At 42.6% G+C, this 27,185-nt stretch overlaps 3 protein-coding genes across 8 annotated transcripts in view; 1 reads left to right on the top strand and 2 right to left on the bottom strand.

The window, feature by feature from the left end:
- Positions 1-425: 425 nt before the first annotated feature.
- NHLRC1 (NHL repeat containing E3 ubiquitin protein ligase 1) lies at positions 426-2,563 on the bottom strand. Its single transcript, XM_064703411.1, has one exon. It carries the CDS (start codon positions 2,495-2,497, stop codon positions 1,337-1,339), a length of 1,161 nt encoding a protein of 386 aa, XP_064559481.1. The 5' UTR covers positions 2,498-2,563; the 3' UTR covers positions 426-1,336.
- Positions 2,564-4,216: 1,653 nt separating this feature from the next.
- Positions 4,217-16,100, bottom strand: TPMT (thiopurine S-methyltransferase). Of its 6 annotated transcripts, none has more exons than XM_064705187.1 (10): positions 15,408-15,529; positions 15,144-15,304; positions 14,264-14,356; positions 13,052-13,184; positions 12,515-12,567; positions 8,646-8,720; positions 7,850-7,935; positions 6,813-6,857; positions 5,967-6,052; positions 4,217-5,673 (listed from the first exon to the last, which is right to left on the bottom strand). In XM_064705187.1, the coding sequence occupies exons 1-10, from the start codon at positions 15,447-15,449 to the stop codon at positions 5,473-5,475; spliced, it is 975 nt and encodes a 324-aa protein (XP_064561257.1). In that variant the 5' UTR covers positions 15,450-15,529; the 3' UTR covers positions 4,217-5,472. The 6 variants fall into 6 exon arrangements, with proteins under 6 accessions (XP_064561257.1, XP_064561261.1, XP_064561259.1 ...); XM_064705191.1 differs by lacking the exon at positions 15,408-15,529 and adding an exon at positions 16,008-16,100 and having other exon boundaries at positions 4,218-5,673; XM_064705189.1 differs by lacking the exon at positions 15,408-15,529 and adding an exon at positions 15,560-15,731 and having other exon boundaries at positions 4,218-5,673.
- KDM1B (lysine demethylase 1B) overlaps positions 15,837-27,185 on the top strand; it is a 27,677-nt gene continuing 16,328 nt past the window's right edge. Inside the window, exons 1-10 of the mRNA XM_064705186.1 lie at positions 15,837-15,910; positions 16,092-16,150; positions 18,590-18,692; positions 19,556-19,680; positions 21,508-21,597; positions 22,382-22,493; positions 23,208-23,324; positions 24,279-24,317; positions 25,451-25,655; positions 26,727-26,911. Coding sequence (XP_064561256.1) covers positions 18,603-18,692; positions 19,556-19,680; positions 21,508-21,597; positions 22,382-22,493; positions 23,208-23,324; positions 24,279-24,317; positions 25,451-25,655; positions 26,727-26,911 — 963 coding nt within the window. The 5' untranslated portion in view covers positions 15,837-15,910; positions 16,092-16,150; positions 18,590-18,602. The remainder of the gene's footprint in view (positions 15,911-16,091; positions 16,151-18,589; positions 18,693-19,555; positions 19,681-21,507; positions 21,598-22,381; positions 22,494-23,207; positions 23,325-24,278; positions 24,318-25,450; positions 25,656-26,726; positions 26,912-27,185) is intronic.

Raw genomic sequence — 27,185 nt, 5'->3', positions numbered from 1 at the left:
TATTAATGATTTCAATTACTAAAAAAAAAAAGAAATTACCCCAAAAGTTTTATGCCATTTTAACCTACTCATCTCTACCTCAGATAGCATTCGCATTTATATCTAACTTCATTTTAATGCTGAACCATCTAAGTAGTCATTTTAGCAGCACATAAATGCCTAAAAATGCAGCAGTGACTTCTAGTGGGGGTATTAAATCCTTCTCAAAATAAGTCCTATATACTTTAATTTCCACTGTGCAATAAGGCAAAAGGACTCATGTCCACAGTAAAACTGTGAGAATATAAATGAGAATATAATATCACTGTAAGTAAAACGAGAGAATATAAACTGATCTAAATCTCCTGTGTGTTCACAATCAACAAAATCTCATTTGGAAGCTACAAAAAAAAAAAAAAAAAAAAAAAAAAAAAAAAAGAGGCTTACCTCTCACTAACATTTCAATTTGCAGTTGAATCCTGGGGTTTGGGAGTGCAAAAGCACCATATTAATGGCAAAACGGGGGCAGGTAGTGCTGAAAACCTTCTACATGTAGCTGTGTTAGCAGCAGAGCCAACTTAAACTTACTTATGCAGGAGCACTTGTGGTCTAAACGTGAATATTTCAAGAGGCTTTTAGGCAAAGCAGCCCATGCCGTGTAACCACACACTATATTATCTCCAGGCAAAGACACAGACTTGGGCATTTTAGAGGAAGACAAAGTGCTCCAGTAGAACCTTAATAAAGGTGGGAATAAACTAGCAGAGAAAAGAGTGCCCCCAGAAATGCATTTTCCTGGAAAAAATAGACTTTGAACATCATTTCATGTCTCATAACTCACTCATTAGTGGTAGCTCCTCCATCACAATGATTTTAGCTGGATTTATGCAGCCTTGAATGGAGGCTTCCATTTCTCCTATCATTCTGTCAAGGCAATCTCCTTCCTTGTGCACAATTCTTGGAAACAGTTCTGTCAGGAGTGTACCTATACTTAATTAAGCATGTGCTGGGAAACGTAAATAAATTATGCATTACTTTCACACGTGCTGGTCTTTGATTACGTGTCAAAAGCAACCAAAACCACTTGGTTGTCAAGGCATGGAATAGTTTTAAAATGCTAAGTGATTTGTTTGGTTGATTTGTTGTTGGCTACAGGCAGCAACAGCCAGGTCCTCTCCCAAGGTAGGCAAGAGACGTGACACAAGTTTTGCAGGAAGCACGGCGTGTTGGTCGGAGGGTGATTTCACACTCAGAGCCCCACAACCGCCTGCTCCCTCCACTCCTACAAACTCCAGAACTCCGCATGCTTTATGGCCAGAAGCAGCTTGAGCCTGCAGCAGGAAGCATCTGAGCCCACTCAGGTAGAGCTATATACTTTCACTGAATGATCACCGCTATCTAAAACGACGAGGGAATTGTTTGCCGTGTAAGTCAGTCCGACAGGGTAAGAAAGCCCGTGGCTAATTAGAGGGTTAAAGCTGGGAAATTCCTCAGGTTTCCCTAAGCATATGACAGCCTGGCTACAAACATCCGTTACTATAACACGACCTTCTCTATCAAAGGCCACAGCCGTAGCGTATATTCTGGAGGGGAAAACGAGGTTCAGACCGAAGCTGTCCACCTGGCCGATGAGATCCATCTCCGCACTGAGTATCGTCACTCGGGTGCTGCCCTTGCTCGGACCTCGGGCTTTCAGGTGCTCTACTACCACGACAGCACCCGAGCTCTGGCAGACAGCGACAGCTCTGGGGCTGACAAGCCGGGACCGGATCATCTGGCACTTCTTTAATTCCCCCCTTTGGAAGTCGGCCGCCAAGCGGTACAGCGCGCCAGCCTCCGAGTCGGTCAGGATCACTTCGCTCTTGGCGGCGGCATCCAAGCCCCAGGGCAAGCAGAAGCCTTCCCGCACGGCCAGGACCCCCCTTCCCTCAGAATCGAAGGCTTTCACGGAGCAGTCCCCGCCGTCGGTGACCACCACGTGTCCGTCGGACGTGACCGTCACATCGAGCGCGTACTTGATGTCGTTGTTCGCGTCCCCCCGCTCCCCGAACCGCCGCAGGCAGAACCCGCTCGGCCCGAAGACGTGGATCCTCTTCTTGCCGTCGTGTGCCACGGCCAGGCGGCCGGACCCGGGGCAGGCCGCCACGCCGGTGGGGTTCACCAGCGACCCCCAGCCCCCCAGGCACAGCCGCAGCCCGAGCCCCGCGGGGGCCGCCGCCGCCGCCCCGCCGCCGCTCCTGCCCAGGGCCGAGGCGAGGCCGCCGCCGGCGGGGCCCAGGAGCTCCAGCAGCTGCAGCAGCGGGCGGCACTCGCTGGTCTCGGCGGGCCCGCAGAGCCGCCGGCAGAAGGGACACTCCAGCCTCCGGCGCTCGGCGCCGGCCAGGGCCCCCACGCAGCCCCGGCAGAGGACGTGCCCGCAGGGCAGGTTGAGCGGCCGCCGCTGCCCGTCGGGGCCGTACGGCTCGAAGCACACCCGGCACTCCAGCAGGCTCAGCTCCGCCTCGTCCTCCGCCGCCATCCCCGCCTGAGGAGAGCGACCGGAGCCCCGCGGCGGCCCCGGATCCCCGGGCCCGGCGGGGCGGGCGCTGAGCGCGGCCGAGGCGGGCGCGCGCCCCCTGCGGGCCAGCGGGGGCGGAGCAGGGCCCGGAGTGTCCCGCCGGGTGTCCCTGTGCCCACACCCGCACACCCACCCGTGCTCACATGAACCAGAATATATGCCACCAGAACATCCAAATATCCACCAGGATATTCAACTACCCGCCAGAATATTCACACACCCACCAGATTCTTACAGACATCCAGTTATCGAGTTACCATACTGCTACTAGCTCTCTTTACCCCCTACCAGAGTAAGGAATTAAGCCACAATTTTACAGAATCATGGAATCACTGGATGGTTTAGATTAGAAGGGACCTTGATGATTATCTAGTTCGAATCCCACTCCTATGGGCAGGGATGACCAGGATAGATCAGGTTGCTTAAAGCCCCATCCAACCCTTGAACACTTCCAGAGATGGGGCATCCACAGCTTCTCTGGGCGACATGTTCCAGTCTCATCACCCTTGCAGTAAGGAATTTTTTCTTAATATATCACCTGAACATACCCTCTGTCAGATTTCCCCTTGTCCTGTCACTACATGCCCTTGTAAAAAGTCTCACTCCAGTTCTCCTGCAGGCCCTTCAGGTACTGGAAGGCTGCTCTAAGGTCTCCTCAGGGACTTCTCCATGCTGAGCAATCCCAACTCTCTGAAGCTGTCTTCAAAGGAGATGTACTCTATCCCTGTGAATACCTCGGTTTCATTGTATTTTCCCACTGTTCTGGCAAAATTTAGAAAATATTTACATTCATCACTAGTAGCCACATTTCTCAGACAGGCACGTACACATATTTCCATAAGATGCGTGGACAGCATGTGCTCCTTTTGCTAGGTGTAATTACAGGGAATTCTCAGAGTAGTTAGAGGGTACACACAGCTCTTACACACCCTAAAATGGCTGTTTTGGCATGTGGCATTGCTCTTGCCAGGCTGTCGCATGCCTGGGAGTCCTGTGCAGGGCACCACAGGGCATGCGGCAGCCTCGTGCCAAGCGCCTGGCCTTTTGCAGCTATCACGTATCTCAGTGTCTGAGATAAACTTTGGGAGCTCTCACGTTACATCCGGAAAAACTTGAAAGGAAGGAGATGCCTTAACCTGGTAACTGCAGTACTGGCCAGGAGTGAAAAGAAACAAAATCAGCAGCTCCCAGCTTGCACTGGCCCACAGGCTACATCCCTTCTTCTCTCTGTCAACCCAACCTTGAAACACGAGTATCTATGAGCAATATTGAGTGTCCCAATGAGCTGTGGGCGTCGGGGCTGCTGTGCTAAAACCAGCAGACCCATTTGCAGCTCTAGGACTATGGCACTCTAAAAAGCCCCATGGCTTTTACTCGCCTTCTATTTTTGACAAATTATGATACATTACATTGCAATCATACTTTTCCTTTCAAAATAAGCTGCAAAGGGGAGAAGTCACTGTGCTCTGTCAACGTCAAAGTAGAGAAGATTTTCTCATATTCAGATAGAACTTCCTGTGTTTCAGTTTGTGCATTTTGTCCCTTTTCCCATCCCTCAGCACCACTGACAAGTCTTGTCCTATTCACTTGTTGACTGCCCTTAAATGTTGACAGAACAAGAGGACACAGTCTCAAGCTGCACCAAGGGAGATACAGGCTAGAATTAAGGAGGAAGTATTTTACAGAAAGAGTGGTCAAATACTGGAATCATCTACCCAGGGAGGTGGTGGAGTCACCATCCCTCGAAGAGTTTAAAAAAAGACTGGATGTGGCACTTGGTGCCATGATCTAGTTGAGGTGTTAGACTCGATGATCTCAAAGGTCTCTTCCAGCCTAGAATTTCTGTGATTCTGTATTTGTAAGCATTGATGGTCCCTTCTCAGTTGCCTCCTCTCCAGGATAAACAATGGCTCTCTTAGCCTTTCCTCATAAGCAAGATGGTCCAGTCTCCCAGCCATCTTTATGGTCCTCTCCTGGACCTGCTCCATGCTGAGGTCTCTCTTGTACTGAGGAGCCCAGAACTGGACACAGCACTCCAGATGTGGCCTCACCAGGGCTGAATAGAAGGGCAGGATCACCTCCCTCAACCTGTTGACCACACTCTTCCTAAGGCACCCCAGGATACCACTGGCCTTTTTGGCCACAAGGGCACACTGCTGGCTAACTTGACCACCTGGACTCCCAGGTTCTTCTCTGCAGAGCTGCTTTCCAGCAGGTCAGGCCCCAGCCTGTGCTGGTGCCCTGGGTTTTTCTTCCCCAGGTGCAGGACCCTGCACTTGCCTTCTCTGAACATCACTGTGTTCCTCTCTGCCCGGCTCCTGTGCATGTGCAGGTGTTGCAGCATGGCTGCAGAGCACTGTGGTGTGTTAGCCACTCCTCCTAGTTTTGTATCATGATCAAACTTATTGCAGGTACACACTGTCCCTTCATTCAGGTCACTGATTAATAAGGTGAACAAGATTGGACCCAGTACTGACCCCTGGGAACACTCCTTGCTAAAGCCCTCCAACTAGATCACAACACTGAGCTCTGTCACTCAATCTACCTCACTGTCCACTAACCCAGCCCATTTCCCTTGGTGAAATACTGCTGATAACCTCCTTTTCCTCCACTTGCTTAGAGGTGACATCCAGGATGGGTTGTTCCAAGGATGAAGGTGAGATTGACTGGCCTATATTTTCCTAGGTCCTTCTTCTTGCACTTTTTCAAGACTGAAGCAACATTGGTTTTCCTCCAAAAAAGGAAAATGGGAGGTCCTCAGGCACCCCTCCCGTATTCCGTGACCTTTCAGATATGATGGAGAATGGTTTAGCAATAACATCAGGTGCTCTCAGGACATTTCCCACCCATTCCTTCCCATCATCCATCTACTTCCCTCCAGCCTTGCTTCCTGGATGGTAATTTCCTCTTGGCAGCTGCTGCCTTGACTTGCCCACTCACTGACAACTCTTCACTTGACATATATTCACAGGGATGGAGAGGACCAACTTGCAGCACCTTCCCACCTCTCTGCCCAGTCTGGTACGCAGCCAGTGCCCCATAAACAGTGTTTGAACTGCAGCTGCCACACTCCCAGGGCTGCCGGTCGGTGAGGCTGAGTTGCAGAATGCCAGGCAGACAGCATCGACCTGCAATGGCTGAAAAGGAACAGGAACATTTCTTTTTCACAGCTCTTATGATTTGAACGGATATGGAAGAAAAAGGTATGCTTTGGTAATGGCTGTTTGTGCATGGAGTTTAAGAAAATCTGTTTACAACTCAAGATAGTAAAGGCAGATGTGTAGGAGAGCTGACTCAGTGAGCAAAATGGACAAAACCCCTGCTTTAAGAATGCCTCATTTTAAAATGAGAGATATAAGAATAAGCCAGGTGTGAAGCAAGTTATTTTAACAAATTTTAATCAAGCTACAAACTTTAGTAGATATAGCACCTCCAGAAAATAATCTAGTCCCCATTGTTTGTGCCTCTCCGAGAAGCCATCAACTTTTTCAAGACACCTAATTTCACAGCAGTTGCCTGAAAAGGAGATAAGGATAACAAATTAGTGAATGATTAGTCAATGAAAAATGCAAATTGTCCAGAAAAAAAAATCTTATCCACAGATTTCCCCACAGTGCCTAACACAGTGCACTGGGGGGAATTTAATTGCTCTCTTTTGTACTGGGATGTAATTGTCTATGCCAATGACTCACTGCACACAAACACTGTCAGAGTCTCAGAAAGTTGTACATTTAAAAATGAGATATTACAGCACACTAGGAGGAATTTCTAAAATTCAATTCCTGACATAGCTTCAAATTTCATTATTTTGATGGATTTGAGTGGTACATTTTTAGCATTTTTTTTGAGTGCCATGTTACTTTTCTTATTTGTCACAAAAGTACAGTAGAAACTGTAGCACTGGTAGGGCTTCTATTAAAACAGGGCAACTGGTAGATGAGGTGCAGGCAAAGACAAAATGGTCAAACAGAACTCTAAGACTGCAGCTACAGAATTACTGAGTGCAGTATGAATCCTGGGAGAATAAAAAAGCTACCAAAGGGAGATAAGAAACTGTTTGCCTCTTGGGTTTTCTTCGTATTTTTGAAGAACTGAGAATTGTCCATGCCAGCAAAATCCCTGTGGATAAATGGTATTTATTTCTCCCAGTATTTTTCCATTACTCTAGATAAGAAGCAAATGACTGCATCACTCATCACAGGGCAAGGTAAAGGCATGTAAACAACTTTATGTGTTTTTGAAAAAATTCCTAAGGGTTAGGTGAAATTTTACTCACCAAACAAACTTTTAATTTCAGATTCAGGAACATAAAATGGCGGGCCTGAAAGAAAAGGGTGAAGCTAATCAGAGAGGAGACATGGGAAGAAGACAAAATTTGCACTGCAGTAGGAGAGCCAACCCCTTCACTCGCAGCACCTGGCCTGTAATGGGGCCCCACGGTGTAGCATCAGAAGGAAACAGAAAACATGTCCAGGAACTCGTGGCACCTTGGCAGGCCAGACAGCTTCAGATGTTGCTGCTGCTTCATCTGCAGCTGCAGCAGAAAATCACGAATGTGATGTGGATATGAGCACACTCAGCGTGCTGTGTGAATGCAGCCTACAATCTCTTTATACTACAGTAGCATGAGTAAGGCTAAGAGCTGAACATTGTCACAGGAAAAGCAATGAATCAAACTGTTCTTGCTTGTGATAGCAACACCTATTTTTTTTGGGGGGGGGGAAATTATGCTGAAGATCCCAAAAGCAGAAAAAGATCTCTTTCTTTTGTGAGTTAATATCAACTAAAAATATCACACTTCAGTACATAATACAAAAACTATAGAAGGAAAAGTACGTTATGATTTTACAGAATTACCACATGCAGAGTGTGGTAGTGGCTGAGAGAGAGGCACAAGATGGGCAACACATTGGGTTGCAAATACTGGAAAAACAGCATGAAGCTGATGTTCTTGGGACTGTTTCAAGCTCCCCAGGCCAGACAGGATGTTTTTAAGTGCTCTGACTTCCAGCTTCATTGTAGCAGCCACACTTACAGTTTCATTTCATTGTTAATATACCATGACTGTCCTCAACTTACCTTTAGCATGTCTGAACGCTAGAGAAAACACAAATTTAGTCCCAAGCTTCGTCAGTATCTAAACTTTTTAACACACAGTTATACACAGTCATACTGGGGTCACCAGCTAACAAAGCTATGCAGATAAAAATCTTGGGGAAGATATTACTGCATCTACAATTTAATACATCTAATACATCTTTATACAATTTGCATTAGAGCAAAATCACAACATGAGCGGTACAAAGTTCTCACCTTTGTGTTTGTTTGGATCATATGAAACTGTAACAAGGAGATAAGAAGAATTTTTCTCCACTAGGCTGATCATCAAACTGGCATAGCTAAAAGGAAAAATTATACTTTATTATTTTTGTAAAGCATTCAACCATAGCATTCAAAATATTCAACAAAATGCATTTCTATACAGACAGAATTTGAACTGAACTGCACAGAGACTAACAAAAACTTAGTTTAAATTTCAGGAGCATAAAATTCATGCTACACATGAAAAACATAAAATAAAAGTTGTATTTATTCCCCTTAAACAAGCATTTATCTTTTTTTGCACATTCAACTCAAGATTAATAGACAAAGTATTCATCTGCCACAGTTTAGAATACAGTACACAGTACAGTCCTTATCTTTTAAAATTATTGTGAATTGAAGATTCTGTATATAATTCAAAAATCCTGAGAGCAGGTTCAAACTAAATTTGGACTGTCTATAGGCAAGAACAAAGATTTGTAATCAAGGGGAGTGAGGAGGAAAAGAACAAAGACGGAAGAAGTAGATGTGATGAAAAGGAAATAATAGAATTCAGATGAGCCTTGCAGCCCTGCTTCTTCTGGGTTGCAACAAACCACATATTTTCCCACCAAGAGGCAGGGTGGCTTCCTGAAGGAAGAATACAGCACTCTGCAGATGCTTGTGGTAGAGAAGAGCTTGTGAGGGTTTATCCTTTAAATGTAAAACGACTCATTAACAAGTCACAGGATTAAAAAGTTGTCACTGATACATCAGAGAAAAGACAGTAACAATGCAATTTACTCACCGTTGTCTGTCACATGGATTCACGGCTACAAGAGCTCCTCTGTCCCAAACCCCATCAAACTTGCCAACTATTGAGCTATAAAGAGACAAGGAAAAAGCTTAAAATAGTAAAATGGGACCATCCTCTTTCCAACACTTTTCTGAGGTCACAAGGGTTCTGCAGCTAGTGATTCTCCACCACCTTTCTGTTACAGTGAAGCATTTTTATAATCCAAACTAACAGGATCTGGAACTCAAGAAACCCTCCTGGTCCTTTGTCCTGCTGCAATAGCAAAGAGATGTGGCAATTGGTCAGTGCTTCCCCATCCTTAGGGACTGATGAGACATGGCAGGGAGGAAGGAGGGTACTTTTAACACATTTGAGCTACAAGTCTGGGTGCTCAGTAACCACATCCTTCTGTCTGACATGCACTCAGCACATCAACAGTTCTTGACCATGCATGATTTCATATGCAGGCTAAGGAAGCTGCCTTGTTGCTTTACTATCATTGACTCAGCATATTCAGTAACTTTAGACACCTAAATCCCCAGCTACATGCCCAGGATACCTTCAGCTTCCTATTCATTTAATGCTAGAAAAGCTAAGTTACACTGCTGCTTGCCTTAGTGCAACTCTGCTGCAGACACTGGTTTTGTTCCTGGATATGCTGGCAGATGGCTTCAATGGCCACCCAAAGCCTGCTGGTGAACAAAACTCTCAAGAAATGCCTTTATTAATGGATGGTAAGAGCAGCCAGAGCAACACAAAAGAATATCTGGGGATAAGAAAGAGCCTTGTTTTTGGTAATTATTAAAATAGGAGGTTAGACAGTAAGGTAGGAATTAAGTAAATTGCATAATTTTAAAGAAAGTTTGAATAAGTTTACTTAGAAAAATGTGGCATGGAATTGTGCAATACCCTTCTGCCAACCGGGCAGGTGTCAGAGTCCAATTGCATCACCTCTGTCTTCATTTCTGTACAGGTTTTGGCTTGGGAAGAGTTACCTTTCTCCACAGTAGCTTGCATGGGGCTGTGTTGGTGGATTTGGGCTTGAAATCATGTTGATAAGACACTGATGAGTTAGTTACTGCAGAGCAGCACTTACACAGCACCAAAACCTTTTTGGCTCCTCACACCCTGAGTAGGCTGGAGAGTACAAGAATGAACAAGACACTGGGTGGGGACACAGCAAGCACAGCTGACCCCAACTGAGCAAAGGAATATTCCAGACCATCTGGCTCCACTCTCAGCAATAAAACTGGGTGGGAGGTTGGTGGATGGGGGCGCAGCTTGGCTGCTGGCTAGGCATCAGTTGCTTGGTTGGTGGTGGGCAACTGCTTTCATTTGCACCACTTGTTTTTCTTGGGTTTTATTTTCCTCTCTCTTTGGTTGTTCTTTGTTGTCTATTTTTTTTTCCTTACAACTTTTTGAAATTTATTTTTAATTATTAAACTGCTTTCATCGCCTCACACATTTCTTTCTTACTTTTGATTGTTCCCCATCATTTCATGATGGGGGAGTGGGCAAGCAGCTGTGTGGTGCTTAGTTCCACCACCTCAGCCAGAGTTAAACCATGAGAACCTCTCTCACCACTGCTATTTTCATTGCAATGGCCTTGCTAAGTCTCTGGCATCTAGCCTACAAGCTGATCTTGTATTTCCCACTCTACTGCGATGAGACATGATAACACTTTCAAGTGCTGACTTCTTTTAAAGTTTGCCAAGTCTAAGCATCTAATTTAAATAACCAGCCTTGTAACCAAAAGGAGATTCTTAAAGATACAGTTAAACAAGCAATGGACATGCAGGTCACAAAGGAGAGTTTAGCAGGGCAAGTGACTTGATCTTCTGAAGCTTGGAGGTAGTTCTCCTCTCTATATAGCTGAGTGTGCTGGGTGACCTCATGCAAGCCACTGAGGTTTTCTGCACTTGGTTTTTCTTTCCAACTTTATTCTGGTCTAACTGGAATGGCAGCAGTGGCTCCAAACATGCATTTCATGTACTTTATTCCCAAGCAATTTCATCAAGCCTACAGACATCCCGGGCTGCAGGCAGGCTCATGCTGTGGCCTTGTCCCAGTCCTGGTCTCCTGGCTGCCCAGACCTCAGGACCTGCCGAGTGTACTCCTTGTCCCTCTGCACATCCAATTTCCTTCACAACACAATGAAGCCATGAGGAAAAGGTCAAAAAAGGCACACAGCTGTCTCTCATCCTGATGCAGATTCAGGATGAAGCTAAGGTATGAGGAAGCACATTCACTGTAACACACTGCTATGTGTCTCTATGGCGTTCAACATGGGTTAGGGACTACTACATCTAACAAATTTAACATGGAAATCAGAAATTCACATATCTGCAGAAAACCCACTGGAATTAAGAGGAAACTTGTGAATTTCTATCTCTGCATATGTTTAGTAGTTTCAGTAAATGCAACTTTTGATTTTCTTTTGAAGTCTTGCAGCCATAATTGTATTAGGAGGTACATGATTGTGTAATATAACTGTTTTACATATGTCCCAGAATTCCCAGAAAGAGCAGTAATTCCTGTTACTCTTTAACTAGCAAGAGTCTTTGAAATGTCCCATTCCGACAAAGGTCAGGAGCACATCTGAGTTTTCTTCTAATGAATGCTAGGCTAATGGAGATGAAAGGGACCTGTTAGTAGGCCAGCCTCAGCAAGAGAGAATTAAGTTTAATTTCCATAATTACTGGGTAATTAATCAAATTGTCTGCACACAGAAACTAGAAGTGCGTGTGCATTTTTCTAGTCACGGGTGCTGACTGAAGTTGGGAATACAGTTCATTCTGCATCCAGAACGTCCATCTGCCAATTTATTTTGTGACGACAAACTGTGTACTGGATCCAGTGATGTGCACTGAAATTGTCACCAAATTCTGTTTATTTCAAAATATTATGACACCACACTAATTGCTACAAAACTTATGACTGAATTTTTCAAAAATTTCTGAGAAGCTTAAGCAATCCTTGGGCAACTTGTTAACTCACAGCAAGAAAGATTTAAAGGGATCTACAGTGTAGCAAGTAACTGCACTGGAGGGACAAGGCGGGTAAGAAACCAGGCAGTATCTACAGTCATGTTCATACACAATTCATTGGTTCGACACTTTGCAAAACTAGCTACGTATATACACTAGTCAAGTCAGCTGCAGCAGCAGAAGTCACAATCATGGTCTACTGTCTGAAAGACTCCGAACTCTAGTAATGAATAGTCTTTTTTTCCACTGTTTTGGCAGATTGAAAAAAAAGAGATCATAATCACTGTGTTCTGGTGTCCTGAACTACCTGTTGTGCATGTATGTGCCTGGAAAGCCCATTGAAGTAAATATTAAGACTTTACCTCCTTCCTACCGATAAGACATGAGAAAAATTCTTGTGCCTAACAGTTGATTGTAAGAAGAGCAAACAAACACAAAAAACTTTGCCAAAACTTTATAATCTAGGGAAAAATCACATCTGAGTAAAATCTGAAAAAAGAGGGAACTATTGTGCTAAGACACCTCTGGATACATTCTCTTTCTAAGTTACTCTGAGGAAGGGATTGTGCTAACGTTTTGCTTCATAGAATTCATCAGTAATGTTAAAGATAATTTGGTTTTACTGTAAAAGCAAAAATGCTTTTTTGATAACTTTCACAGAATGGCTTGGAATAAGAAGCCCATTTGAAGATAATTAGTTGTCATTCTTAATTATTAATAACAGAATTAGACTTTTGCTGGAAATTGGCCATTCAAGTTTCTCATACAAATTAATGTGAGTTTGCTTAAGAGGACCTGACAAATCTTTGCCTGATTCAAATAAAATAATAGTATAGGACAGTATTAATACATATTAGATTATGGAGAATTGTAAAATACTATGAGTATTCTTACCTGGACAAATCATAAATACTGCAGCAGTAGAGGGAAATGTTGCCAGAGGTACTCTACAATAAAAGCAAAGGAAACAATCCTTATCAGCTAACTATCTTTAAATATACACTCGTAAGTACACATTTCTACTTCACATCTTAAAATATACCTATATACTATTAAAAATGAAAAATTTAAAGTACACTTATGTGCAATGGAGAAAAACACTGAGAAATATTTTTAGTTTTAGTTTGCTGAGATAACTCTTCTGATCCCTCCAGAGAAGTTCTAATCTACCAAGGCATGCAACTTTTATCAATCTATCAAGGCATGCCTCCAGTTTTAAAATACATTCCTTCTACATTCAGGTGCTTCACTGTTACAAGAAGGCCAAAGTAGTAAGTTTAGAAGAATAACTTCTCAGTCCAAAAATTCCTTTTAGACCTCTTCAGGAGAGGTGAATGATTACCAGTAAAACAGATGCATAAAAGCAGAATGACTTGTTTACTCAGTTATGCCAGCATTGCATGATTAACCACACCAGATCATTTGACATACCTGGAACAGTTTTGCTCCTGAAATCTCAGGGACTGGCTCCTCACAGTAAGGCAGACTGTGTTCTGAAAAAAAGTCCTTCACTGCTTGTTCACTGATTTCCACACCAACAACGCTGTGCCCCATGTCCGCCAGCCTGCACAAAGAGAGAGAAGGCCCAGGCTTACATCGGGCCCACAGGCTGGGAAAAATGTGTATCTCCCATACATAATTTGTTCATTAGGGAAAGCCTAGTATTAGGATGCCCTGATATGTCTAATTCTGACTTTCTGAAGTGTTCACATTATATTGAACACCTCCCTTCCATGATCTGAGCTTAAATTAGCACCACTCAGCATACAGTTGACAAGGACTTACATGCTGTATTTAGATTTAATGAATTATTAATTTATTCCTACTAACTCGGTGAAAACAGAGGTGATCACAATGAGAAACTGTCCATTTCAGAAAGGTGCTGTGCTCTGAACTGAGGTGACTGAGGCACCCAGCTGCCTCTGTGGCTTGGCAGGAACGGGCAGCAAAGGAGGTGCAGTAACCTCTGTGCTGCTGCAGCTCAGCAAAACACCAACCTGTGTCAGAGCCCACAGTCAGCCTAGGGAGCAGGTACTGTGACAAAACCTGATAGCTGGATTACTGGAAGATGCAGTGCAGGTTTTGGTTTGTGCTTCCTCCCTCCAAGAAAAAGTACTGGCTTATATAGGCCCTAATTTTAAATACAACACTCCCTCCCCGCACCACCCCTCCGCAAAAAAAAAAAAAAAAAAAGTAAAAGATTAAGAATAAAAAAAAAGAAGAAGTTACATTTATCCCAAATCACTTAAATTTCCAGAGTGGCATGCCACATGGTCTCTTAAAAATGTTGTCTGACACAACTGACCTCATTGTGGGTAATTTAAGCTGGCATTGCTATGGAAAGCAGCACTGCTAAGGGCATAGATTCAGTCACTCTGTCCATCTAAATTCAGCATTCCCCAAGCTAAACTTGGGACAATCAGTAGGACTTTCAGATCAGACCTTATCCATTCAATTTAAGCTACTATACAAAACACCAGCTTCCTCCTCCCTTCAGCTTCCAGTGACACTGCTTTCCTGACAGTGGTACTGCTTTCCTGGCAGTGGCACATTTCAGTAGCCAATACAAGGTTGGGAATTCCCCCTCTCCCTCCCTCCCTCCTCCCTCAAGTAAGATTTTTGCTCTTATTATCTGTGTTTTACCATTTCATCTCTACTGCTTTACCACAAAGTGGGAAAAATATCCTCAGTCCACTCCTGCCATTTAAAAGAACATCCAGATACTTTTGGAGGAGCCTGTAGAAGAATAGACAGATTTGACTTAACTCTGTGAGTATTTGTGCTGGCACATGAAAAGCCAAGTGCTACACACTGTGCAAGGTAGCATGAAGACTCCACAATGGCACATATGTTATTAGCTCATCCTGCTTCATGCCATTAGAAATAAAAGCATTAAAAAAAAGCATTCACCTTCCACTTACACAGCAAGAAAGTCAATTTCATGTAATTCAGAAATCAACACATTTCTCTTTGTTCTATTTTCTGTTTGCCTTTGCAACTAATCAGTCCAACCAACCCACCTCTAAGAGGGTCATAACAGATTTTAAACAGAAAGATTATGAAACTTTTGCATCAAGCAAATCACTTTTACAGGTCTTGAAATACTACATAATCAGGTTTGTTCTTTTAGGTCCTTGTCTTTTACTGCATAGTAGTTGCTCTGATGTCCTCTGCACATAGTTTCAAGGCCCAGTTTCACACGAACAATAGTGCAAAGCATCTCCATCAGAAAATTTAAGATTTTCTAGCCAAACTGTCCAAGCTCTAAGGTTAAAAACCTGATTCAAGAGTAAAAGGTTTAAATTCATTTCAATACTTTCTTTTCTCTGTCCTTTGACGAATGTAGGTCACAAAAATATCTATATTAATTTTTGTTTCAAAAACAAAAAATGAATCTGCCCATGTAAGATAATTTGCTTTTTACAAATGTTCCATTTTCAATTAAGAGTTTCTTAAATGAGCCAAGCCAGTCATCCCCTGGCATTACTTAAAACAGCTTAGGCAGAAAAGTGAAGTCACGTACGGATGCCCTTCTTCCTTGTGAAACCCGATGTTACCCATTTCCCATTTTTCTAGCCATTCCTCCTCTGTCACCACTCTCTCCTTCTGAGACCCAACATCAGAGGCTTCCAGGAGCCCGGATGGATGCGCTGAGTGGTCCATGTCTCCAGAGAGTGCTCGTAGCTGTGAAAAAAGAGAGCAGAATTACCCCCACCCAATGCATAGTTTGGAACTGGCTCTTACTTCCTCGAAACAAACAAAAATTAATTAGATCTCAAGAGATCACCGTTTGGTGACAGTCGCAGTACACCGAAAGCGACACAGCCATCAGCACGCTCTTGGCTCCCGATAGACTCGGCCAGACCCCGTTTCCCGGGGCGGCTGAACGGGCCTGCCCAGCACCGCGGGTCCGCCGGTGGCCTCCCTTTTCTCACCCACCGAGCAGCCCCCCTATCCCGGTAACGAAGGAGGGAGATGCCGACACTTCTCTCCCGTGAAACCCGCGGGCAGAAGGCGGGGGCGAGCGGCTGCTGGGGCCGGGGGACCGCGGGGTGACCCGTGGTGGCTCAGCGCCGCTGCCGCCCCGCTCTGCCCCCCCGACCGGGCCGCGGCAGCCGCGGTACCTGCACGGCCGCGGGTCCCGTGAGGGCGGCGGGGCCGGGGCGGTGCCTCCCCGCCCGCCCCCTCGCTACGCACCGCGGAGAGCGGAAGCAGCGGCAGGAGGAGGCGGGCTGAGGGTGCACGGCACCGGGGAGGAGGAGGATGGCGGTGGGGATGGCGGCGGCGGTGGTGAGTGACTCCCTCCCTCAGCTGCAGCGCCCGCTGCGGGGCCGCTTGTTCCTCCCTGGGCTGGCGGGGCAGGTGCCAGCGCTGCCCCCGTCCTCACCTCCCCGCTTCACTCTTCCTTCCCCCGTCTCTTTCTCACTCCCTCCCTTCCTTCCCCCTTCTCCACCCTTTTTTCCCGTTGCAGCTCTAGCAGGAGGCGGCGCGGACACGCGCGAATGTGGACACGAGTGACCCGGCCCCGAGGTGAGTGCCAGGCGCCTGCCTCGCCGGCGGCACCGCCCCCGCCCGGCTCCGGGGCAGCCCAGCCGCGGGGGCTCCTCTGCCCGGGCTGCCCCTCGGGACCCCCGCCCGCCCTCCCGCCGCCAGCTGTCACAGCCGCGGCCGGCGGGGCTGGGCGCCGCCGCTCGACTCGGGCTGAGTTTTAGAGGTGTGTGCGCTCGCCGTGTTAATCGGGCTGCTCTCGCTTCCTCCCCGTCTCTGACAGCGTGTGTCTTGTGTTGTTTCTTTTCTTAATTTTTTTTCTCTTCCCCAATGACAAACTCGCTGGCGACTGTGCGGGTAAACCCCACAAAGCTTTCCGATATAGGCCACGCATTACAGACGGATGAAACGTTATTGAATGTGACATTCACGCATTATGCATCCCTCTCCCTTTAAAGGGCTTATTTTCTCAGCCAGTAAGATGTCTACAGGATAGGATGCAAAGTCATGTAAAGCTTCGTAGAGTAAGCCATGCTTATTTGTTCTATAAAAATTTGTGGTTTTTTGGGAGGGTGTTTTTTGGTTTGTCAGGGGAAGTGGGCACAAAGTATCACACATCTGATCTTTTTCTCCTCCCCACCTCCCTCTTATCCCGACTGAAGGGGTAATAGCAAAAATATGTCTGCAATTCTGTACAACTGACCTCTGCCTTTCAAAACGGGCAGCCTCTCTGAATCTGAAATATTTTTACCAAACTTCCTAGCGATTGACACTTTTTCTACTCCTCACCTACATAATGCAAAATTCACATGTTCTTTTACCTTCTTGGATAAAAGGGCCCCACAGCAGCAGCAGATTGTGATCACCTGATGGTCACCAAAATGAGTCACCTGGTGCCTTGCTCGCTACTCCTTCCTCAGTTGGAAGCTTCTGACTGTAAGGACCATGGCATGTCAGAACAATTATTTACCATGAGAAGACTAGGTGACACAGAGAGATACTGTTGTGCCACTGATACATAAAGAAAGCTCTAGGGGAAAAAGCCACCATTTTCTGGGGCGTCATGCAGCAGTTTAGGGAAATCTTATGTAAATGAAACTGGTTGGTTTTCTTTACTCTCCAAACTCATCCACCCCCATACAGTGGTAAGTTACAGTGAAGTGATGCTAATTTTTTTTTTTTTTTCTAGAGACCAATATAGATTGAGTAAATAACTTTTTTCCTACCTCTGGCTAGTTGTAATTGAAGGTGATACATACAAGAAACAAAGTTTATTTTATATTGTGTTCTTTGGACTAATATTTCTCATGTGTGGACCCTCATGTGATTTGTCTTCCTCTCACAAATAATTTCTCTGATCTTGAGAGAAGAATGAAGCACTAGTTTACTTGACTTGAGTCAGCTTAATGGAAAACTTTGTAAAAATTCCCACTCTCCCCTTGTTACCTTGATTTTTAGCGGAATTTCTGAACAAAGATACTGCTGCCTTGTCCATCACTGGTTGAATAAGGAGGTTGCATCCTGAAACAGAGAATTGAGAAGTCTCAAATATATTAAAAAAACACTCCCAAAAACATAATTACAAACTGATCCCTATTACAACAAAATAACATTCATGATGCAGTGCTGTGGTACAAGGGGTTAATTTCCACTTAATTTCTCTGTGTTGTAGACCACTCTTTAGATTTACTTCTTCCTCTAGGCTGTCTTTGTGCTTTACTCCCTGTGAAAAGAATGCCTTTGATTTTAAATATGCTTTCATATTTCTGCATCATACTTTCTCACACTCTGTGGTTTCCAGTTTGCATGGTTAACTGTGGTCCATTCTGTTCTCCTACCAATGCAGTCAAAGACAGCTACAGAGTGCTCTCATGCCGTAAATATTTTATTTTGTCCTGTGGAATACTTAACAACAAACTTTGTAATATTCCAATCACAAATGCAATATAATGGCAGTCCATATTTCAAATTCTGAGCTCTTTTCATTGGAGGCTGTGCAAGTCTTGGAACTGGTTGCTCATCTGGTATTAAAAGTTTCTTCAGTACACTGTTTGGAAAAGTGCTTTACAGTGCAAATCTCTTGCTGCCAATAAATCAGTAGTTAGCAGCATGAGTGTTACTCTGAGTGGTATTTGAATGCTTGCATCAGCATTGAGCTGTTGTCTGTTCACTTTGCCAACCCAAATTCCAGTCCAGGTCTTCATGTAATGCAAATCAGATTATTGAAATCCAGGATATGCTGATCTGGAACAGCCTGTCAAGAGGTACTCAGGGATCTAATCTTAACGCAGAATTTAGTTTAAAATAGTAGTATTGTTCCTTTCCCCCAGTGCCTCATTCCCATTTTCCTCTCAAATTAACAGTCAAGCTGAACAGATTCTTACCTAGGTAACTCTGTGAAAAGTAGTATTGTGAGTGGCTGTGACTAGCTCTGCAAAGTCCAGCAATTTAAATTAATTAGCTATTGCCTACCTTTTTCAGCTTTAACAATACAATGTCAATGGGAAGGGTACGAACGAAGAAAAAGGCATGTTCTTCAGATCAGTCTCCAGACAACCTTCCTCTGAGGAGTTCTGGAAGACAGGTATTTATAATAATTTAAAAACACGTGAGTTTGTACTTTGCTGTTTTTTATTTTCTGTTGTCATTTGTAAAGAAAGTGGGCTTCCTTGTGGGTAAGTTAGACTACTTATCCACAGAGAAGGAGAATGAGTTAGTTCTGTGAATAAGCAGGTCAAGTGTCTCATTTTGCAAACAATATTCAGAAAAGATAAATACTCTATATAACCTGTAAGTACTTAATGTGTTAAAAATACAGTCACAGATTTCTGTACAGTCAGACAAAGCTGTCTGCCCATCCAGACAGAGACCTAAAACAATGTAATACACAGTACCTTTGAGGCCCAGAAGAGACATTTGGTTTACAGTTTTGTATCTGAAAAAATGCCTGTATCCAAAAAAGCCTACCCTAATATTTTATTTGAGGCACAGATAGGATTGCCACTTGTAATTAATACCAAAAAGTATTTTAAAAGAGGACATTTTCTGAAGGAGAAATAAAATGAAGGCATGAGGCTTGACTCATTAACACATGATGGAGCTTAAAATACTATTTAAACTGGAAGCTTTGCTTATTATTTCTTCAGTGCCGTCAGTTAGACCAAGGCGAGAAAGTTTTAGATATAAATGATATTTCCAGTCTTACTGTGGGCTTGGAGGTTTCTTTTGGTGGTTTTTTTTTTTTTTCTTTTGGAAAAAAAGTGGAAAAATCTGACCTAATTTGACAGCTGTTTCATGCTGCAGCTAGTTCACAATGGCTGCAAAGATTTTCACTAGGATTGTTTTAACTATGGGATGCCACTCACAAGCTGCAAAACTATCTGAATGCTGCTTTGTAGAAGATGCATTTGTGTCATTTATGGTCAGATTCCAGCTATTCTTTATTAGGTGAAGAAGAAAGCAGCTGAAGCAGCAGATGATGATGATGAAGCGTCAGAGAAGAAATATAGAAAGTGTGAAAAAGCTGGATGCACCGCAACATGTCCCGTTTGCTTTGCCAGTGCAGCAGAAAGGTTTGTTGCTTTTTATTTGCATTTTTCATGGACTTTCTAAACCTGCAGCTGAAGTTTAGGATTCTAACTATATTCTGAAAAATCCCTTCATACCTAAATGTAGAGGGAGAATTGAAAGATAGTGCTAATAGGAGGCTTAAGGTGCCAGGAAAATGTCACAAGTTATTCCTGTTGTCCATAACTTTCTCCTGTGCAAGTTGCTAATTCAGATACAGACTATCTTTGGGATATGCTTATTTATGTTATTAATGGTGTCCTCTGGAACATGCCTTGCTTCTATGAAAGTGAGAGCATATTAGTGTAATCTGAGAAAGCTAAACTTGCTTTCAAGATGGAAAATGAAACCATCATTTACTGTAGAAAGTCCTTACCACTCCTTCACTGGAATGTTTTGCAGTCTGAGGTGACATTCTAGCCTTGAAATTTTAGGTCATAGGAGAGATAGTCATACTTACCTGAACTCTTTGTTCTTGTACTCTTCCTCTGCACTTTCACAAGTGCTTTTGAATTCTGACTTGGTTTTGAATGCACAATACTGGCAAGGTATACCTATAATAGGCAACATGTTGGACCTCATTATGAAGCAGGCACACTGTAGCTATGTAGCACTCCTCCCGCCCTGATAATTGAGACAAACTTTCCTTCTTTATAGCACTTCTAAATAAAAAAAAACTATGTGTTTCATTTAGTTATATCCATGGATTGTTCTTTGGTGGCAGGAAGTCAGTGTATTCTGGATGTTGTCATAAAGAAGCCAAGTGTTTTGGCAGTTCCCTGAGAGACTTGTCTGGGAAGTGAGCACCTGTGAGATCAGCACTGGTGATACTACAGTTTTTATTTAGGAAACAATACATACTGCTTACTCAGCTTCTTGAATTATTATTTTAATATTTTGATTTTCATCTTTCCCACCCCTCCCCCCCAAGTACATACTTTCAACTTTATCTGTTTGAGATGAGCTCATTTCATGTCTACTTGAGTCAGTAGCTTAGGTCACTGCTTTTGACTTTGTGCATTTATCTTGAATAATTTCAGTGAGTTTAATGAGAGTATTCCAACTGAAGAATGATTGCTTTATCTGATCAATATAATCTTTGTAATGGATATTTCTTTTTGAGACTGGTAAAGAACAAATGCTGAGAATGCATGACTGCTTCCTTAGGGTTTGTCTCACTGGGTTAAAATCACAAGTTGTACATGAGAAAAAAATAGGGAACATCTGTTTTGTGTTCAGATTTGCCTTTATAGTTTTGTCAGTTGTTCTGGGGACAGAACATTGCAATGACTTATGAATCAATTGATCACATGTACAAGAAAAATGCTAATTTAAATGATCCCTCCCAATGCTACACTAATATTGGAGGAAAATACAACAAAGTAAAGGAACTCCAAGCTCTTGTGGAGAGGAGCTTTGTCATCTTACACGTTTCCAAAACACTTAGTGTGTCACAGCACATATTCACTGTTTCATGTTCAGGAAATGCCTGCTTATAGGGTACTAAAGACAGGCTCAGTTGACCATTGTTAGAGGGAGGCTGCTGAAAGCCAGACCAACTATAAAACTGCACATTGTGTACTCTTTGCCTCCCTTGCATCTGGTGCTGCTTAGTTTGGAAACTAGAAATGTTTGAGACAATTGGAATGACCTTATTGTTGTTTGTATGGCTGCAGTGCCATGTGTAACTCAGCCTTCATGAATGTAACATAAAGGCCTGGCTTGTTCTGAATATTGTGTTCCTCCTCTAGAACGTGCTACTGTCAACAGAAAGATTTTTTTTTTTTTCCTAAATGTACTATAAAACTATTTCTATGTCTCCTGCATTACAGATGTGCAAAAAATGGCTACACGTCTAGATGGTACCATCTGTCCTGTGGGGAGCACTTCTGCAATGAATGTTTTGACCACTATTACCGAAGGTAGATTGACCAATTAAGGTTGTGTCCTTTCACAGCTTATTAAAGTTTGGCAGCTGTTGAAACATCATGTACATAAACGTAATACAAAGATTGTTCCTCTGTGCTTGCTTTGGTCAGAGGGAGGCTTAGACATTGATGATAAAACTGCAGGTGTTGTATAGACCAATCAACTTAAACAGGGCAGCGTGAACAAAACTGGTTAGTTTAGGCAGGCTGGTTTGTGTATTTGCAATTATTCTGAAGCTTTTGTCTTTTTTAAAAACAATGTCAGAAGATTTTAAATTATGAGAACAATTATGACTAAATGTGTTTTCCTTTATAAGTTCACTTTACACTGTGCATTCAGGAGACCCTGTCTCTCTAAAGCAGTACAATAAAAAGCAATTAGAAATCAGTTTAACTACTGCAGTTCAGTGACCATGAAGACTCTTGTCGGGCTGACAGAGTGTTTTCAGCTCCAAGCTCCTTCCCATTTGAGTGGGAGTTACATCCAGCTCTGCCCAGGTTTTTATATGCTTATGTGCTCAGCAGTACCCATCACTCAGTCCAGGCCTTAGATACCAGGAGTTGCACTTATAAGCAACTGGAAATAATGGTCAGGATGCAATTTGTTGCTGTCTCAAGAACCGCGATTCTCTCCTTTCAACAGCAGAAATAGAGTGCTCTCTACAGACTTACTTCTCTGTCCTTATATAAAATGCTTAATTTTAGAGGAACTGCTATTGCTTGAAGTGAACTAGATATTCAGTTTTCTGACTGCTTGCTGTTTTCTCTTTCTTCTTAGCCATAAAGATGGTTATGAGAAATACACTGCCTGGAAAAGGATTTGGACAAGCAATGGTAAAAGTGAGCCCAGTCCAAAAGCCTTTATGGCTGATCAACAGCTTCCTTACTGGGTAAGGTGAAAGATGATTTATTTAATAGGAATGTGATGTTCTGATGTGATTCTGATATTCTGCTGTTCAAGCAGCAGGTCAGCTGAGTTTTTTGTGGGTTTTTTTCCCTAGTATTAGAGGATTGTGAAAAAGCTCAAGATAAAAAAAAACTCATCAGCTCCTCCACTGTTGGAGACTTTCTCCACTGTTGGAGACTTTCTCCACACCCCACAAAGACCAATCTTCTGTTACTTTTCAGTGAAGCAGCAGCTGTGATTTTCAGGGAGAATAAGATTGGCAGGAAAAGTATGAGTATGAAAGATATTGAAATCAGATATTGTATTTCCCTGGTAAAAATTGTGGAAGAAAGATGGGAATGGAAGGAAGTTGGTGGTAGTGGTATTTTGTTTGAGGGTTTTTTGTTTTTTCTTTAAGTGATGAAGAACATATTTTTGAAGTAATGCTTGCAAAGTCTACTGAAGACCATAGTAATGGGGAATTGAATTAATTTTGGCCTTAGGTTCTGTGCAGAAATTCAGTTTTGCAGAAATGGGTACAAGATTTCTGTAGATCAAACACTACTTATGACCTGATGATTACACAAGAACATATCTAACAATTATATTTTACAACTTTCCCATGTCTGGCTTCTTTCTAATTGGTTATTTAAGTTGCATTAATCTTATCTCTAATCACAAGCAACAAGTAAAAACATGTTTGTTTTTTGACTTGTAGGTGCAGTGCACAAAACCAGAATGTGGTAAATGGCGTCAGCTGACAAAGGAAATCCAGCTGACACCACAAATAGCAAAAACCTACAGATGTGGTATGAAACTGAACAATTCCACCAAGGTAACACACAACAGTTTTGCTCATATTTAAACTTAACAACTTGGGATTTCTTGTTTGCAGAAATCCATTTCTTCTTGCTTGCTGCTCAGTGTCTCTAATGTCAAAATGAAAATCTGATGGCCTGGAGAGCCAGGCTTACATGCTGGTTGGAATTTTTGTTTTCTGTCAAGAAAGAAGTATCTGAAATATCTTTGTCTGCACAGTCAATCCTTCAGCTAGGGGATTATTATCAGTATGTACAAAGTAGAAATAAACCAAAATTCTCATTTCAGTTTTGTGTGGCCTTTTTTCATAATTGAGGAAAGCATTTGAAAAGCTCAATGTGCTTTTCCTAACTGCTATCAAGTCTGTCATGGAGCTTTACATAAAAAGTTTCAGCTTTGGCATGAAGATAACTCCTGAAATTTCGAAGAGTCTTAAAGTGCCATAGAATCTGTATGGCACTTATGACATGAAAAAACATAACATGAAAATAGTGACCACATGAAAACCTGAAGGGTCAGCATTTAATTTTGAAACTCTTTGATAAAGATACTCTTAAAATAAATAAGAAACTCTGTTTTATAGTCTAGACTAGAAGAGTTGCTCTGGAAAAATGTGGGCTATTTTTCTATAAAATTATATTGTTTTTTTTTTAATTTGTTTCAGTGTTCTATCCCATTTTATGGAATAGGATGTATATTTTAATGTCTGATCGGTAGAAACTTACTTAACAAATGTGAATCATTTTTTAGAGTGTTTTTGCTTTATGGTGTGATGTGTTTTTAACCTACACATTTCTCTACCTCTTTTTTTTAACATTTATGTATACTACAGAAGGTTAACGCTAAGCACTTTTAAATGTTTTTTTTTTTTTAATTTAGAGAATTATGCCATAGAAAATTATTTTGCTTTATACTTAATTTTTTCCATACAGCTTAAGAATAGCTCTCATACCATTCCCTTTTCTTTCAGTCTGAGGGCTCAGACCAATGTTCCATGCCTGAGGACTTGGTGAGTAGTGGCTGTCCCTCCTCATTTGTCCTACAATATGAAAGCAATCTTAAAGCATGGCAGATTTATTTCCTTTTTTATTTTGCTTCTTTGACCAATTATGTCAGTATTTATGCATTTTGCTCAGGAAATTGAGAAACACTATTTGCAACAGAGCCTAGGACCTTTTGTTTTCTCATATTTTTCCTCTTTTCCCTTACCATACTAAGTTGCTTTCAAGTGGTTTGTGGTGTCCTTTAGTCATGGCCTGTGACTCAAAGTTTACTCCTAATTCTCATTTTTGATCAGGCAAAATAGTATTCAGTTGTCAGCTTTCAAGTAAAATTTCCCATCCTAAAATTTCTTCATCTTTCAGGTGGTTTCTATCTTTAGTCAAGCTAGTCTCACTTTTTTGAAGACTGCAAGAGAGCTCCTAAGCATGTTTTCTCTCCTCTCCCTTGCAATACAAAATGTACATACAAGAAGATGTATGTTGGTGTTTCAAGGGGTTTGTGATCATGTCATCCTGCATTTCTGATTTTGTTCAATAAGCCATGTTCACAAGTGTACCTGAGGTACTTCTGTGTGTTCTACAGGGTGCCTCTACAGGGAACACATTCAAGCTTATTGTTGACTCTTGTAGAAGCTTTGTGGCTTTGTTTCCCTAATGTGTGTCTGACTTCTAAATTAAGGGTGACTCATTAGCACTTCTTAGGGTTCTAGGAGGTCTTTGATGGGGATAGCAAAATCTAAATTAAATTAGTTAGTGTGGACTTAGTTCTCAGTTCAGATTTCTGGATTCATAAGTGACTGTAAATGTTTTATAAATGGCCTGGTAAGGCATAGATGTGTTGTTAAGGCATAGATGTGTTGTTATGGCATGTCTCATTTGTTTGCTTTCCATGTGGTGTGGAGTTTGTGAAGTTTCAGCTCCATGTCTGAGAAGTGATCAATGCTACAGATTTTCTGTCAGGCTGAGGAAGGGGAAAGAGGGGAGAAAATGTCTTTATGACTTGCAATTCTGACATTGGGACTTCTAGTGCTTGTTGGTCTTATTTTTGGAGGGAGGGGGGAAATTGGTTCATTTTCCAACGTTTTTGAAGTACTGACATGTTCTCTTCTCCCCTCTTTCCTTCACTTCTCCGCTTGGCCAGAGAGTGGCTGAAGTTTCAGACCATTGGTGGTACTCCATGCTCATACTCCCTCCTTTGCTGAAAGACAGTGTGGCAGCTCCCTTTCTAGCTGCATATTATCCAGACTGCGTGGGCATGAGTCCATCCTGTACCAGCACTAATCGGTCACCTGGTGAATCCAGCCTTGTGAAGTTAGAGCACCTAAAGAGCGTGCCTAATGTGACTGGTAAGGGCCATCTGCAGGGCTCTGTTGCTTAAATAATGTGGTACATTTTGTCCTATAACTGAGTTTATTAGGCACATTAATTCCCCTGATTCAGCACACTGGTTCTGTTCTCAGCCTGTGTCATTTGATGCCATTTGCTTGTTTGTAAGATAAAGGTAATACATTTCTTACAGCTTTTCTTTAGGGAGTAAGCACAGACTGCAGAGGCTTTCTGTGTGCCACTACCATTTGTGTACAGAAACAAGAAATTACCTTGCGAGTATTTAAAGACTGTTTGCATTCTTAAGGAAATGAAGATTTATCAAAAACCCCTAGGATTCTGCTAGTTTGTATATCGTGGATCTTTGGGGCTTTGAAGAAAAGTAAATGATTTCTTAAGGCATTCAGATTCTGTTTAGGTTTCTTTTTTTTTTTTTTTTTTTTTCAGTAACAGCCTGGGAGTGCACATTGGCAGAATAGGTAAGGTATAGAGAAAGGTAATTCAGGATTGTCATACTCATCTCAGAGAGAGTGCTTTGAGGGAATTTCAGCTTATGTGTTGTCGTCGCAGGCTTCGTTCTCCTTAGGTGCTGAAAATAAACTTCTTCATATGTTCAACAGATGTTATATCTGCTTAACAGAAAACTTCATTACATAGAACTACCAATACTGAACGTGGAAGATGAATAATTATTACCCCCTCTGGCAGTACTGGGTGTTGAAGAAGAAAGGAGTTCAGAGTACTGCCTGAGTCTATACAGTGATGCTAGTCCTTACACTTGAATTTAAATCCTACTCTTGTTGTACTCCTCATGGCATTGGAGTGCCATGAAAAGTTACTGTTTCTTTGACAAAACTTCAGCTCTGAAAGGTCCAAGGCGTACCCATGAGGCAGCAGGACAATAATTAATGCACAGCCTAGAGGGCAGGAGGGAGGAGAGCCATGTAAATGAAGTCATTATGGAGGCTCCTAGGGGCTGGAAAGCTTCCTTACTTGTTATCTGTGTGAGGTCAGTGGATTGTTTTAGAGGGAGAAGGACATGATGAAGATATCAGGGAGTATGACTAATTCCTGGTGGGTTCTTTATGCAGTTGCAGGCATGAACAAGTATTTCCAGCCGTTTTACCAGCCCAATGAATGTGGGAAAGCACTTTGTGTGAGGCCAGATGTCATGGAACTGGATGAGCTCTATGAGTTCCCAGAATATTCACGAGACCCTACCATGTACCTGGCATTGAGAAACTTGATTTTGGCTTTGTGGTACACAAACTGCAAGGTAAGAGATGCTGATAATTAATTTGTTTGTTTCAAAATAATAGCAGCTTTTCTGGTGTGAGGACTCCTTGGATGTCTCCATATGCACCAGAAAAATTGCTCCCATGTTTGTGAAAGTCCATTCTAAGTTTGGCTGGCTTTTGGGGACTTGTTGGGGTTAAGTTTTTCTCCCCCTTTTTTTCTCCCCCCTTTTTTCTCCCCCTTCCCCTTTTTTTTGTTTTCGTATCCCTTCCCTGCATAGGAGCTTCTTTTGCAGTAAAAATCAAAAGTTTTAA

Source organism: Zonotrichia leucophrys, chromosome 2 (genome assembly GCF_028769735.1).
Source record: "Zonotrichia leucophrys gambelii isolate GWCS_2022_RI chromosome 2, RI_Zleu_2.0, whole genome shotgun sequence".
Lineage (NCBI taxonomy): Eukaryota > Metazoa > Chordata > Aves > Passeriformes > Passerellidae > Zonotrichia > Zonotrichia leucophrys.
Note: the sequence above shows the minus strand (reverse complement) of the source record. Positions and strands in the feature narration are given on the sequence as shown.